Source organism: Leptidea sinapis, chromosome 7 (genome assembly GCF_905404315.1).
Source record: "Leptidea sinapis chromosome 7, ilLepSina1.1, whole genome shotgun sequence".
NCBI lineage: Eukaryota > Metazoa > Arthropoda > Insecta > Lepidoptera > Pieridae > Leptidea > Leptidea sinapis.
In genome coordinates, this window is record NC_066271.1 from 5,120,103 (window position 1) to 5,135,019 (window position 14,917).

General features: G+C 34.3%; 2 protein-coding genes across 2 annotated transcripts; one reads left to right on the forward strand and one right to left on the reverse strand.

Annotated features, from left to right (window-relative positions):
• Positions 1–260: 260 nt before the first annotated feature.
• LOC126965381 (kinesin-like protein costa) lies at positions 261–8,955 on the reverse strand. The gene is made up of 6 exons (XM_050808941.1): positions 8,449–8,955; positions 5,447–7,377; positions 5,148–5,366; positions 4,304–4,440; positions 2,103–2,223; positions 261–520 (listed from the first exon to the last, which is right to left on the reverse strand). The coding sequence occupies exons 1-6, from the start codon at positions 8,723–8,725 to the stop codon at positions 401–403; spliced, it is 2,805 nt and encodes a 934-aa protein (XP_050664898.1). The 5' UTR covers positions 8,726–8,955; the 3' UTR covers positions 261–400.
• Positions 8,956–10,775: 1,820 nt separating this feature from the next.
• On the forward strand, positions 10,776–14,220 carry LOC126965400 (60S ribosomal protein L9). The gene is made up of 3 exons (XM_050809000.1): positions 10,776–10,908; positions 11,120–11,368; positions 13,864–14,220. Exons 2-3 carry the CDS (start codon positions 11,128–11,130, stop codon positions 14,193–14,195), a joined length of 573 nt encoding a protein of 190 aa, XP_050664957.1. The 5' UTR covers positions 10,776–10,908; positions 11,120–11,127; the 3' UTR covers positions 14,196–14,220.
• Positions 14,221–14,917: the final 697 nt, after the last annotated feature.

Consider the following 14,917-nt stretch of genomic DNA (forward strand, 5'->3'; position numbering starts at 1 on the left):
GTGCGAGCGCTCTTTCCAAATGAGCCAACCGTTCGAGTGACGTATCGTTCATTAAATCTTGTACGATTTGTTCAACTCTCAGGTTGTGGCTTCATCTACAGGATCTACTTTACAATTGATAACCTGCTCAACCCCAATATTTGCATACTAGGAAATTGACTTGAGATGTCGCACTTGCTAATCTAAACAATTTGTTATGTTTTTAAAGTGATAACCCTCACTTCTGGGATTAATTACACAAATAAAACTGAAAACAAAGAAATATTTTATCCTTATTCTTATAAAGATAGCATCACATGGCCATTTCAGGCCAATAAGTAAATAAGAATTATTACTGCAAGGATAATGATCAGTATGTCATTCCACAAATGTAGTAATCTTGTAATATCAGACACAAACATCAATGTTTTTTGTTCTGCTGTATGATAACCAGTTTGTTTCTCTCCTTTGTCACTTTTGCTACTGGTAAGTAAGTCGCTGGCATCAGCTGTCGAAGATTTTGACTCGGAATGACAGGGACCTGAAAACATAAAATTAGTTGCCATTATTAAATCATTAAAATTTCGTGAGACATTTATTTGAATAAATCGGTACCGACTAGTTAAGAGTTTGAAACGGAACATCACCGTGAATTCACTACACTCACCCTGAAGATGGACCTCCGAATGGTCCGAAACTAGTACCCACCCCGATAAACCGTGAGTAAAGCCGATTTTGGTCAAATAATTTTAGTTGCCTTTCAATAAATGTTATTTGAATAGCCCCCAATGAGTGAAGAAAGAATGACGCATTAAATATATAAGGCAAGTGTGTGTGGGCAAGTCGGTCGCGGGAGACCTCGTAGAACATTCGTCGATCAAATTGGGGACGTTTAGAGAAAAGGAGAGGTCCAAAGCACCCGCAACCGGCGAGCATGTATGAAAAGAGTAATGAATGTAGAGGAAGCGCGTGAGGTTTGTAAGGATAGAAGCAAATGGCATTCTATTGTCTCTGCCTACCCCGACGGGAACAAGGCGTGAGTGTGTATGTGTGTGTGTGTGTGTGTGAATAGCCCCAAGGTCTAGAAATATTCAAATCCAATTAATGGTTAGAGTAGTTAAATTTTGCCACTCAGAGAAGAATACGCAACTAAAAACATAATACGTAACTCAGCGGTCTTCTTGAAATTTATACCTACGTCTAGATGGAGCTCTAGGGTTGGTACATACAAAAAGGTTGACGACGCGAACACCGTGGTGCAGCTAATTTTACTCTACAGACTTGGCGGCGTGGCACTCGTTTTGTCTTCTCAAGTCTGCTTAGCGGCCGTGTAAATTGTGTGTATGTGTGCGTGCGTCCATTAGGGCGCTCTAGTATGCAGTTAAAGTACTGTTCTATTACTGTACTGTGGTGAAGGGCAGCTCATTTAGCAAACGAGGTACAAAGTAAGCGGCAGTTTGTTAGCCATACACGATGTTACTTATATTACTACACCAATGTTTATGCTCTGTAACTCGTCTATAGTAATAAATTATGTATTTTTCTTTCATTATAAGGGGAGGATTTATGTAGGTAGGTGGGGTCTACAGACGACCAAATATGTATTAATTATAACGAGGATACCCTCCGACGTCAAACTATAAAGTGAACAAAAACTTGAAGTTTTATTACTATGTAAACATGTTTAGTTTGCGTTACTGAAAACAGTTAAACGTCTTAGAACATCATCATATCACGTCTTAGGCATCCATTCCTAGTTCGGAAACGAAACACCACAACGGTAAGAAACAAGACTTCGAACTTAATGGATCACAAAACACATTTAGATTTGAACTACTTTGACGGTTTTTTTGTATTATGTTATATTTATTTTTATTTACTTATTTTAGAGACTTAAAAAAGTGAACACAATTTACATCATAATTTATAGACCCAAGTATTACACTAAAACTTAAGACTGGTGATTGCAACTGGCAGTCAAATTAGATAGAATCCTGTGCTATGGCTGTCACAATATCCTCGGCTAAAAGGTTAAAAAAAAAGTTTTGATCTTATTTCAAATAGTCGAGAATAAATAATATTACTGGTATTGGGTAGAATGAAATAAGGTGATGGTAACTTACAGGTGGACACCTGGCGAGCTGTCTCATGCGGTCCACTAACCGCAGGGCGTCGTCTGACGTCTCCGAGTCTGTGGTCATCCCCAGAGATAACGCACGCTCAGCAATTCCTCCATCCAGGCACCTGCATTAAAAAAATTATCCACCATTACTTCTGGACGGACCGTCACGTATCAAGCATTGACAATACAATAAACAGTTTTACCAGTGAGACCCCTTTGGACAAAATGCCCGCTAGATTATGGGTACCACAACGGCGCCTATTTCTGCCGTGAAGCAGTAATGTGTAAGCATTATTGTGTTTCAGTCTGAAGAGCGCCGTACCTAGTGAAATTACTGGGCAAATGAGACTTAACATCTTATGTCTCAAGGTGACGAGCGCAATAATTGTGGTGTCACTCACAATTTTTGGGTTTTTCAAGAATCCTGAGCGGCTCAGCATTGTAATGGGTAGGGCGTATCAATTACCAACAGCTTAACGTCCCACTCGTTTTAACTACTTTTTATTATCATAAAAAACAACTAGGCTCACAATCACGCTCAAAAAGTGTCTAATACGTACGCCTAATAGATAAAGGTTCATACAATGGACTTTGAACATTACTACCACGAAATAAGATGTTAATTTGAATGGATGTTTTAATGTTATCTGTTAAGTTAATGTATACAACGCCGCTCAGATATTTATTGACGGCGTTTAATAGGCAATTGGGATTATACTTGTTTATTGTACTTCAATAACAAGGGATGAAAATTAAAAAAATACAAAATTTGAAAGTGTGCTTGGAAAACTTGGTAGAGCAATGCTATGGGGATATAAGATTTTGACATATAAACAAAAATTATAAATTATCCATCTTCCACGCAATCTGGCAATAATTCATCTTTACTTCTTTTTCAATCAATAGGCTTTTCTTCATTCGAGGCTTCGTTGTACCCCATATCCATAATATATCTGTGTCATTTTGCTTAAAATTATAAATACTGCGGTTGCCTGCTTAATATCGTCGTTAGAAAACCACTTTGTCGAAAGCCCAAATCGTATAATCTCGCTCACTTCTGAATCATTCTTAACTCGCATTTCTGGGATTAATTAATTTAATTTAATTAAACCCAGAAGTCAGGGATATTACATTAATAAAATTCAAATTGCTAACATTTAAAAGAACGACGATTCAAGTCAGTTTCAAAGTATGCAACTATTATTGGGGTTGAGCAGGTTATTAACTGTAGATCCTGCAGATGGAGCCACAACCTGAGAGTTGAACATAGCAAGATTTACGATCCATTCACTCGAACGGTTAGAAGTTGAAAGAGCGCTCGGACGAAACCCGAGTGGTCCCGTATCTTTCATAAATTTAATTTAATATAATCTGATTTTATCTAAGATACTGGTGGAGAAAGTTGTCAACGGAAATGTTTCCCAAATTTATGGGGATTGTTTTTATTCGGCGTAGATGGAATAGCAACTAAAATATGGTGCTTTTTTTGGAGGGTTGGAATAATTTCAATGGATTCTTTTTTTTTTGGAAAAATTAGGTCAAACGTGCGTACGGGTCATCTGGTATTAAGTGATCACCGCCGCCCACATTCTCTTGCAACACCAGAGGAATTACAGGAGAATTGCCGGCCTTTTAGGAAGGTGTACGCGCTTTTTTTGAAGGTACCCATGTCGGAAACACGGCACAAGGAAGCTCATTCCACAGCTTTGTAGTACGTGGAAGAAAGCTCCTTGAAAAGCGCACTGTGGAGGACCGTCACACATCCAGATGGTGGGATGATATCCTAACTTGTGGCGTGTCGTGCGAAGGTGGAATTCGGCGGCAGGAATCAGGTGAAACAGGTTAGTGAGGTGCACCATTAACGACCTTCCACAATCGGCAAGTGCACCCGCACTGCGGTATGCCATAGATCGGCACCATTTAGGCGCGCGCGCAGCGTCTATTTTAGCGCATCTTATTTACGTGCATTAATAGATTTCTTATAATTAGGATGATATAAGAGAACATATAAGAAAACTATCGAAACAAGCTATAAGACCATGCAAAATAAACGAGAAATAAAATAAATGAGAGAACTTGGTCAGGGCGTAATGTGCCAAACGGCACTTCCGATTTTGGTGTATATGAAAGATCTAGTGCATTGGCACTGGTCGATTTCGACATTAATTAATTTGTGTAGTGTAGAAATATAATAGTAGGTACCTGTGATTGTTGGTAGGCCGGCTCCTCTGCGCGAGTCGCCAGGCGGCGGCCGCGCGCGCTCGCCACGTGGCCGCCTCGTCCGCAGCGGCCATAGCGCCCGACTCAAGCGCCGCGCATGCGCTCCGCAAGTCAACCACCTATAGTTATTTATTTATTATTTTCTTCTTATTCAAATTCAAATATTTTTATTCAAAATAGAACATGACATCACTTATTGTAAGTCAAAAACTACCACCCATTCCAAAATGAATGCCTCAGACCTGAGAAGAATGGGCGCAACAAACTCAGCGGACTTTTTATTTTCATCAAAAAACATGTTTACAAAGTAATGTTTCTCATATTCAAAGGAAAACATTACTTTGAATATGAGCGAAGTGTCATCTGCAAACAAACTCGTGTTTTTTTTCAAGGTTAGGTAGATCATTTATATAAATTAGGAAGAGCAAGGGTCCAAGAATAGACCCTTGTGGTACTCCTATACCGAGAGGAGTCCCAGATCTCCTGCCATTCACATCGACACTCGTAATCCTATATTTAAATATGAGATCAGAAGATCTAGCGCAGATATTATATTAGTCTACATTCGCCAGTCTCGCAGGAGTATTAACATTACTTGCAAATTCCAAATAATTTTATTCAAAATAGGATTTCAAATTATTCATTGTTATTTTAAACTAACACCCATTCGAAATTTTATCCGGCAATTTTATTGTAACCATATTTTTATGAATAGCCCACTGAGTTTCTTGCGCATGTTCTTGTCAGTGCTTATGCATACTTTTTCGAGTGTGTTGTAGTTTTTGACTTTCAATAAGTGATATTCAAGACTAAATTTAATTATTACCTTTTGAAAGTATCTGTAAAGAAGTGTCTTCATTTCATCATGAGACAGTTTGTCCAGTCGTGCCATTAACATCTGCTCGCCCCTACTCCTTGTGTCTTTATTGTCTTGTGAATCAGATAATGACGCCGACGGTGACTTGCCACATATTAAATTATTTTTATACTCTATAGCTGTGTCTATTGCTTCTATAGCTTCCTCACATTCTAATAATTTTCTTTCCTGAAATATTACATTCATCAATAAAATGCAAACTAGATACACATCAATTATATTGTCTTTAATTATTTTGTTATATTTACCTCTGAATCTGATAATGATTTATATAATTTTCTTTTGTGTCCTAAACTACATCTTTGATCATGTAAGCACTCTCGCGTTTTGCGAAGATTTTTTATTTCTTTTCTAAGTAATAGCTCTTTCTCACGCGACAATTCTAAATTTTCCAAATCGCTAGCTTTCTCCTTCAGGATATTGTCTAAATGTGTTATTCTATTTGTAAAATGCTTGATTGAATTCACTTTCTTGTCTTTAATATCGAGTGATGTCTCAGAAAGTTCGTCTAATTTTAATTTATCTTTTAATAATTCTACATCTAAAGTATTCTTCCTCTTTTCATCTTTCTTTATTTGTCTTCTAATTTGCTCTATTTGTTTTTTAAATGTCTTTATATTTGTTTCATGTCTTTTTATCTCTTTCATTGCATCATGATCTATTATATTAGATTCAATTCTTTCAGTGTAGCTCTTATTTCGAGAGTTATTAGAAATTGCTGTTGACAATTCATCTATCAGTCTTTGTTTTGAAATACATAACTTTATGAGTTCTTTCAATTGGCTTTGACTACTGCTGATCTCCTTTGAAAGCTTTCTGGCCAGTATTTGCTTTTGTGAATACTTTTCTTTTGTCATTTTATACTTTTTACATATTTCATTTGTTTTTGGGGAATCAATCATTTTCAAAAGTTCCCTTTCAATTAATTTAGGTTCGGGATCTATGTCTTTTTTATGAGATTCAATTAATATCTTTTGAGATTCAGGTGATATTGCCTTTGCTGCCACTTTTCTAAGCAGTTCCAACTGAGCTCCAGAAATACTCTCGCCAGGCTGGATTGTTCTTCTTCTTCCAGAATTGGATTGTGATGTCATAACAGGCAAAGACTGGGAACCACTAGTTTCAGATATAGTTATATCATCAGAATCAATATGGTTTAAGTACTCTTCACACCTTTCTGCAAATAGCAGATCATTCTTTTCTTTGAAAAAGTCCATCATTTTTTCAACTTTATCTTGAAACACCATTTCAGAGTCACTATCTTCAGAATCAGATTCTACATCAGATTCACTTGGTTCACTGGGCTCAGTATCTTCTGCTATCCTGGGAAGTCCTTGTTTTGTGTTACCTTCCTTATTATCTACAGTTCCTTCATTGTTAAGGCATTCATCACATTCAGCTTTTAAAAAGAGCCATTCACTCACTTGGTTCATGTCTGTTTCAGTCAAAGACTTCGACTGCAAAATTTTATTAAACAGGCCTTCTGCATTTGATACCAATTTAATCCACTGTGCTGTTGCAAATTGTAAATTAAATGCATTATCTTGTGGTACACTCTTATCATTATACACGGGAGTATTGTTATCAGCAAACAAGTTCACTGTAACAAAGTTCTTAATGCCACGACAACATAAACACAAGTTGAGTATTTTCAAAGTGTCCTGGTAATCCTCTGGTTCAGAACTAATACATCCTAAAACCCAGGTGAAAGCCCGACCTCCAAAGGAATCTCTTAACATTGCTGTTAGAATGCACCTATCATAATTTATTTGCTTTGGTGGATTTCCAGCTACGAGTTCTTTAATTATACTTTCAACAGCAAATAGACCTGGTTCTGGATATGCAGCAAGATCACAAAAACTTGCAGTTGACATGCGATGATTTAGAACTCCATTAGTACCAACCCACTTTTGTTCCATACTAACAGTAAAAACTGTATGATAGTTCCCTAAACATTTTTGGCGCCATCCTAATTGCAAGTATTGAAAAGCCTCTTCAATATTACAACATCTTACTAAACCACCTCCTAGCACATCAAATATGTTGTTGTTAATGACCTGCATCCATGTAATGTTTAATATAAATTCTCTTTCAGGCATTTGGCCAAGTCTGTGAAATACTTCAGTTAGGAATCTCGGGACAATCCCTAGATCACATTCACTGTGTATACATTCAAAACCTAGAAATGAATTTTTTTTAAATAAAAAAAAAACAAAATGAGTGAATTTTAAATGCTTAAAAACCATAAATTTTTATCACAAAAAGCATCTGATGTTAAGATCAATTATCAGCCTATAAGATGGTCAATACAATCTAAGTACACATAATAATGCCATATGACACCTATATGTGACAATTTAAAATTATCCACCACCAAACGAAGCTTAGCCTTTCTAAAAGTTCGGCAACACTCCTGTGATTCCTCTGGTTTTGCAAAAGATTTTGAGTAGTGGTGATCACTTAACATAATAAAAAAAAATCATCCAGCACTGGCAAGACAATTTCATTCAGAGGCATTCAAGCTGCAATAGCAAAATTTATGATGCTCTTTCGCATTCTTAACATGCGCTATGTGGCTAATAGTATTATTAGTAGTAGTGGCTGAAAATGTATAATTATATTATATATATAGCCCAGTAGTTAGTGAACCTGCCTACTGAGCAAGAGGTCCTGGGTTGGAATCCTGGTAGGTGCAAACATTTACATGATGAATATGAATGTTTCCAAGTCATGGATGTTTATAAGTATTTATGTATGTTTAAGTAAGTATATTGTAATAAATGTGGCCATAGTACTAATATCTTGCCCCAACTAGGCTGTGCCTAGTTTGTGATAAATTTTATTATTATTATATATATATATTTGATGGGCCTAATATGCCCATCACATTTGATGAAGAGGCATTCCTCTTGCACATCAAGTAATGTGGAGGTGCATTACTATTTTCTTTTGAATAGCCTTTATAGTTTTACAAACTATGGACATCTGCTCTGTAGTGTTATACTACTGTAGACATCCAAACTGGTGATCTGGTATAATGACCAATTTGTCTGTTCATTGCTGAAGTCTCTGAAGGAACAATTTTTTACATACTTATAATATTACTGACACCAGACTAATGTATCTCTAAGATCTGTAAAGTTTACTTTATAAAAGTGACTCGTTTATTTTTTACTTCATAATAAAATGATGCATGCATGTAGTGTTTCGAAATAGATACTTTAGACCAAAATACTCGAGTATAACTCACCTGGACCAAACAATGTATAGGTTTTTCCTGACTTAGACTGGCCAAAAACTACAACCGAGGTATCACAGCCGTCAAGAAAACAATTAACTTGCGGTAACATAAAAGAATTGAACAAATGGTTTTGTGTACAATCAAATGGTAAAGCTCTGTTGACATGAAAAGTTTGCCCACTTTCTGTTATGACAATTTGCGATGCAGGATTACTAAATATACATTGCGAGGAATCAGCAATACTAGGTGGTTTTAACCGAATAGCTATTTGTACTGGTATATCCATTTTGGATTTAAGTATATAACAATAATTTTACTGTGTTCTTATTAATTATTTCCACTCAGGACATTCTTGAATAAACTTTATAACTGATGATTATCTTCATATAATATTTAGTTATTTCATATATATATATCTATACACCTAAGCTACAAATATTTATATGTAAACAACAATTCATACAAAAACCAAAATATTAAAATTATTGCTTTAGAAAATATTACAATCTCCAATTCGGCAACAGTGAACGTAGTCAGTAGTGTTTAAATTCTCTTTGGGCAACAGCGTCAAGAGGATGTAAATACTAAACCACGGATCACTTTTTAACCGACTTCAAACAGGAGGAGGTTATCAATTCGATCGGTATTTTTTTATGTATGTACACCGATTACTCTGAGATTTATGATCCGATTTACGTAATTTTCGATGCAGAATAGATGCCATTTGGTTCCATAAAAATTTTACATAGTTTGGCCCAGTAGTTTTCATTTTCTGAACTTTTTTTATGAATTTCTTTGTTAACCTTGATGATACAATTGTTTTTTATGTACGACTTTTTACGAGTTTTCATTCAGCTTGATTATATATTATAATTATTAACTGACACTAAAAAGTAAAAAAACCAAGGTTTAAAAAAACCGACTTCAAAAACTTCAAAAACGAAAAATTGAATTTAATACACCTTTACCTTTAATATTAATAAAATACTATTCCAAAAACAATAGAAATAATAATAGATTTTTGTTGTCGGTGGCAGCCAAGGTCGGTTTTGTTTCTTATTTAAAGGTTAGATCACACATCATATTAGTCTGTGGGTTAGATGTACTTGCGTCGCACGCGCGACGTCAGAGGCGAGAGGCAAAAGCGGGGCCGCAGCGCGGCGGTAAGACACCGATTCCAAAAATAACAATTATTGTAACTTGAATTAGATTAATACGATTATATTAAAGTACGCAATTTTTTATTTTATTTTAGTGCATATTATGTCTATAGTTTTAGGAATAGCTTTTTTGAAGTCTGTTGTTTTGTTTGTTATTTTTAATATTAACAAAAATTCTGTAGTAATTAATTATTCCACTGATAATAATATTCCTGACAAAATGTAGTAGTTGTAGAAAGTAGTGGAGTTAATCAAACCTACTTAAATAAAAAAATAAATAAAATAGTGTATAAATATTATATTCATAATTCAAATTGTTTCTTTTATGTGCTAATGATACATAAGTGGCGGTACGTGGAGGGGATCGCTGCGCATGGGTACTGTCGCGCACGCTTTACAAATATAACTTAATTAATTAATAGTTAAATAATATTAATAGCATTAATTTAAATGTTATGATAGCTGCGTATGGGTAGGTTCTGTTGCGAACGCAAATATTATACTTTGAAAAATATGTTATCATAAAGTGTTAAGTACTTCTGTACAACGTTAATTACGTGCCAGAGTCGTCAAAAAATTCTCAACAGTAAAATATGTATGTGTGAGTGCATGTGCGAGTATGTGTGTAAAAGACTAACTCAAACTTAACAATTAAGAACAAAAAAAATACAACAAATAACAATACAATTGAAAACGTGACTGTACAATTGAAGTGCCCGGAGTGCCGTACTCGTATCGGTAAGGGGGACGTAATACGACTGGCGTGCATATCGACATTACGCAAGCTCGGCCTTCATCCCTCTAGCCCCCCTAGATACCTTAATTTTGACTTCTGCGCAATATCGATGAGCGCTAGACTTATGCGCCGCCACTTATACTTAACAGTATAGGTAGTCATTAAAGTAATAAAACGTTAAATAGGTAAATGATTTTATCTTGTTAATTTCATATTCCACTTATTGTAAGTAGGTAACAAATGTTAAAATTTTGATTTTTTAAAATACTATGATCATCATATTTTGATTATTTTTTTGTAGAAGGTAACTGCAATACTATTTAGAGGTCCCCTTTTTATAATCTTCTTTGCAATTAGAATAATACTTAGTATTTGGAAGAGAACACATAATGTAATTGCTTACATTGAAGACAATGTTACAAATTTCTTTATTTTTGTAGAGGAAGGAGATTTTATTGAACTGGCAAAACTAATAGATGTCAAAGTGACATAAGACAGCTGTCTATTGTCACTGTGACTAAGATGTGCCCTCTGACAATTGTGGCCTTTTTCCGGCTCTCTGTGGCACCGAAAGTAAGGGCAACCGATATTTTGGTTATTTAAATCCAAATTAATCACATTTATTTCTCAATAATTTTTAATTTTATGTCACCAAATCATCTAACGTGATACATTGGATATTATTTAATTTATATTTTTAATATTTTACTAAGTGACAAACACAAAAAATTTGAAAAACTTGAGGTTATGTGTTTATAGTGCAGCGAGTGTGTTTATGTTTCAGGCCTCAAGATGAAGCAAATCGTTGCTAATCAAAAAGTTAAAATCCCTGATGGGTTAACCGTGAATGTAAAATCACGACTGGTGACAGTAAAAGGTCCCAGAGGAGTTCTAAAGAGGAACTTCAAACATCTAGCTGTTGATATTCGAATGGTTAACCCACGATTATTGAAAGTAGAGAAGTGGTTCGGCTCTAAGAAAGAACTCGCTGCTGTAAGGACTGTATGTTCTCATGTGGAAAATATGATTAAGGGTGAGTAGATCACTTTGATAAATAAACAATTCACAAAGTGCTTCCAAGTTCCACCAGCGTCTACGAACCTAGGTTTCTCCTATTGTTAATTCACATACTAACTTAAAGCTGGCTAGGCAAGAAACTTGATTGCAAATAGCTTACCAAGTACAATATAAGCCTAGGCTTTGATATTAGTGTTAGCTAAAACCACTTCAAAATGCTAATCATGCAAGAACTTCAATATGTTTCATATGTCACTTTTTATCTCTCTTATTAATTATGATTGATGAAATAAATGAGTTAATAAACTCAAATGAAGTCAACAAATCAAGTTCAACTTATAAGAGATACATATTCCTAATTTCAGTGTCACCTAGACTATGTCTTCCCCTATACTTCTAGACATATTATTTTTTAAATTTTAATATACACATAAACTGCAACAAACTGTGGTAAAAAATTAGAATCCATTGGCATGAATTTGAGGGAGGCGAGGTGAGTCCAATTCACCCTCTGCAGCACTCCCAGGGTGAGGAAAGTTTTAGTTTCAGATTTAGATTTATGTTTATACCATAACCTCAAAATGTCCAAAAACTATTAAATAACATTTAAATGACACAATTTTATTCATTGTAGTAATTACTTAAATTTGGTATATTACCTTCAGTCTTCCTAGACTGTTATCTGAAATTAACTGTAAATAATGGTTGTTGCCCCCCCTGCGGCCGGGCTCATATGTATTTATGTTCTAACTAAACCTCACCTAATTTTAGTTTCTGGAAAAGAATTTGATTTTCAGATAAGTTTTAGCTTGGTTTTATTATTTTGTATGAACAGAATTATAAAAAAACATTTCTCATCACAATTACTGACCATCAAAGTCAAACTTCATAATGAGGTTAAAATCAATGAAATATAAAAACTTAAAAAATCATATCTCTTAAAGTAGACATTTCCTCACAAAAAGTTTTTTTTTACTGAAATAGTACTACCTTGTTTCATCAAATATTGTGCCAATGGATTTGAAATGATAGCCCAAACAACAATAATTCATTATTATACTTTTTAAGAATATTGTTTTCATGATGACTGTTGGATTTAGGTATGTACACAACTAAACAATTTAATGAGTACAAATTCAATATATTATTAAAAATACCATAAAGGAACCATGTTGTATAATTCCAATAATTTTAATTATTTTCTGAAAATCACAAAGCCAGTTTCTGTCTTTAAGCCAAACAGCCTATTTATTGCAAGAGGATTAGTAATACTAATTAGCTACAATCATTCAATAACGAAAATAAGTTTGTTACTTAATTCATAATCATTATTGTTTATAGCAATCATTCATAATCACCCACCGCTGGTTGATACAGGCACATATCAAGTAAACCAGAATCAACAACAGTGATACTTCATTTTGTCTAGCCTCTTTGTAAGCCTTTGACCGCCACAACTAAAAAAATCTCTAATAATTAAGATTAAAGCTTTTTTTTAAAACCTAAAAAATAGAATAATTTAGTAATCTCTTTCATTTTACTTTGCACATGTAAAATATTTTTAAAAAAGATGAGCAAGGTTTATTAAATAGTTTTTTTTTATTATAGTATAATAATATCTTGTTTGGGGAATGCTTATATTATTGAGTCAGGCCTCTATACATGGATCTTTGAACATCCATTACTTACCTACTGTCTGCTAGACTGCCTAGTTATATTCAATTTAAATAAAAATAGTATAAATACTTCTATGGAATTTGAAGGTAGATCTTGGTATTTATTATTATATAAGAGAACAAGGGTCGGTATGTTTTAACTATTTGTAAAAAAACAGTAATAGACAGGCAGCATCTCGGAGGTTGTAGGGAAAAATTGTTCCACATTAATTCATTCTTGTAGATCAACCCCCTTATTCATAATGGTCCGCTAAGTTTAAACAGCCGCTTAGGAGTGTTTTTTCTCATTCTGACTTAGGTCAATAGACGAAGACAGAGTGCTTTAGCAATGGTTTAAGTTAGCAGAATATTATGAATAAGGGGGAAGTTGTTACACTTTGAAGTCTTTCATTCTATTACAACTTTCAAAAATCATACTTCAGATGCTAGAAGAAATATTTTTGTGTGATCATGGCTTTTGTATCTTTATTTCAAAAGGTTTATTCCTCGTATAAAGCCGATTGGAACCATTTATTTGAATTTTTTCAAAATTTTTTTTAATTCTTGTTTATTAATATTCATTCTTTTTTGAAGTTAATTTGTGACTATGTGTTTCTTATATTGTTAAGTAATAATCTTTAAAGATATCAACAATCTATGTTCATTTAATTATTAACCACAAAAAACCAACAAAAACATGAGTAAAGCCGTCATAACAGATAATCAATGTTCAGGTGGTATCCCTGGTGGTACCTACATCTTTCTTTATCAATATCATTAACCAATTTTCTTTAAAACTTAAATCCACTACACCCTGTTGCTGTTTCATCTATTTATTTTTAAATTATTGTTGCAGGTGTTACAAGAGGATTCCAATACAAAATGAGGGCTGTATATGCCCATTTCCCCATCAACTGTGTCACAACAGAAGGCAACACAGTCATTGAAATCCGTAATTTCCTTGGAGAGAAATACATCAGGAGGGTAAAGATGGCAAATGGTGTGACAGTTGTAAACTCGCCAAAACAGAAAGACGAGCTCATCATTGAAGGCAACTCCCTGGAGGATGTTTCAAGTTCTGCCGCACTTATTCAACAGTCAACAACTGTTAAAAACAAAGATATCAGAAAGTTTTTGGATGGTCTCTATGTTTCCGAGAAGACCACTGTTGTACCAGATGAAATATAATAAGGATAATAAAATATAATATTAATTTCCATAGTTTTATTTTATAAGCTACTTAAAAAGCTAATTGGAAAAAATTCTACTCTCCCAGGAAAAGTGGAGGGGGGTTTTCTTTTAAAGGAACAGTAGTAAAATAACTTTAATAAAAAAGTAGAATTTAAAAATAGCATTTCATTTGCAATGTATTCTTGCCTTATGGCATCCAGGAAGAATCTTTGAAGCTAACGCCTGACGGTGGATGATACAATGTGTTGTTGTTGCCTTAAGATTTTTCTGTTTTACTAAATGTTGGCCAGAGCACCATCCATACAGAAATCAACGAGTTTCTCCCAGCTAATGTTATGTATCTGAAAATATTCCGATATCGTGTTCGAGATAGGAGTATAGGAGATACCTTTTGGAGTTGTTTCCAGTTCTCATGAAATCAGTAATATTCTGACTCCTGCGGACCACTGGTATTAAAATAACCCTTTACATCATTATAATTTATCAAAAAACGTTTCATCAACACACACAATAAACACTGCGAATACACTGAAGTTAGAATAATTGTGTTCTGTGCACCAAAGTCACTTTCAATGCAATGTTCAACACCTCTTCAGCAGATCAGTAACAAAAAATAAATATTAAACTACTCTTAATCCACGTAATACTTTTTTTTCGTGAGGTGTTCCGTTAAAAGGAACCCCAGTAGTAACAAGAGGGTTAATTTAAATTATTGATGA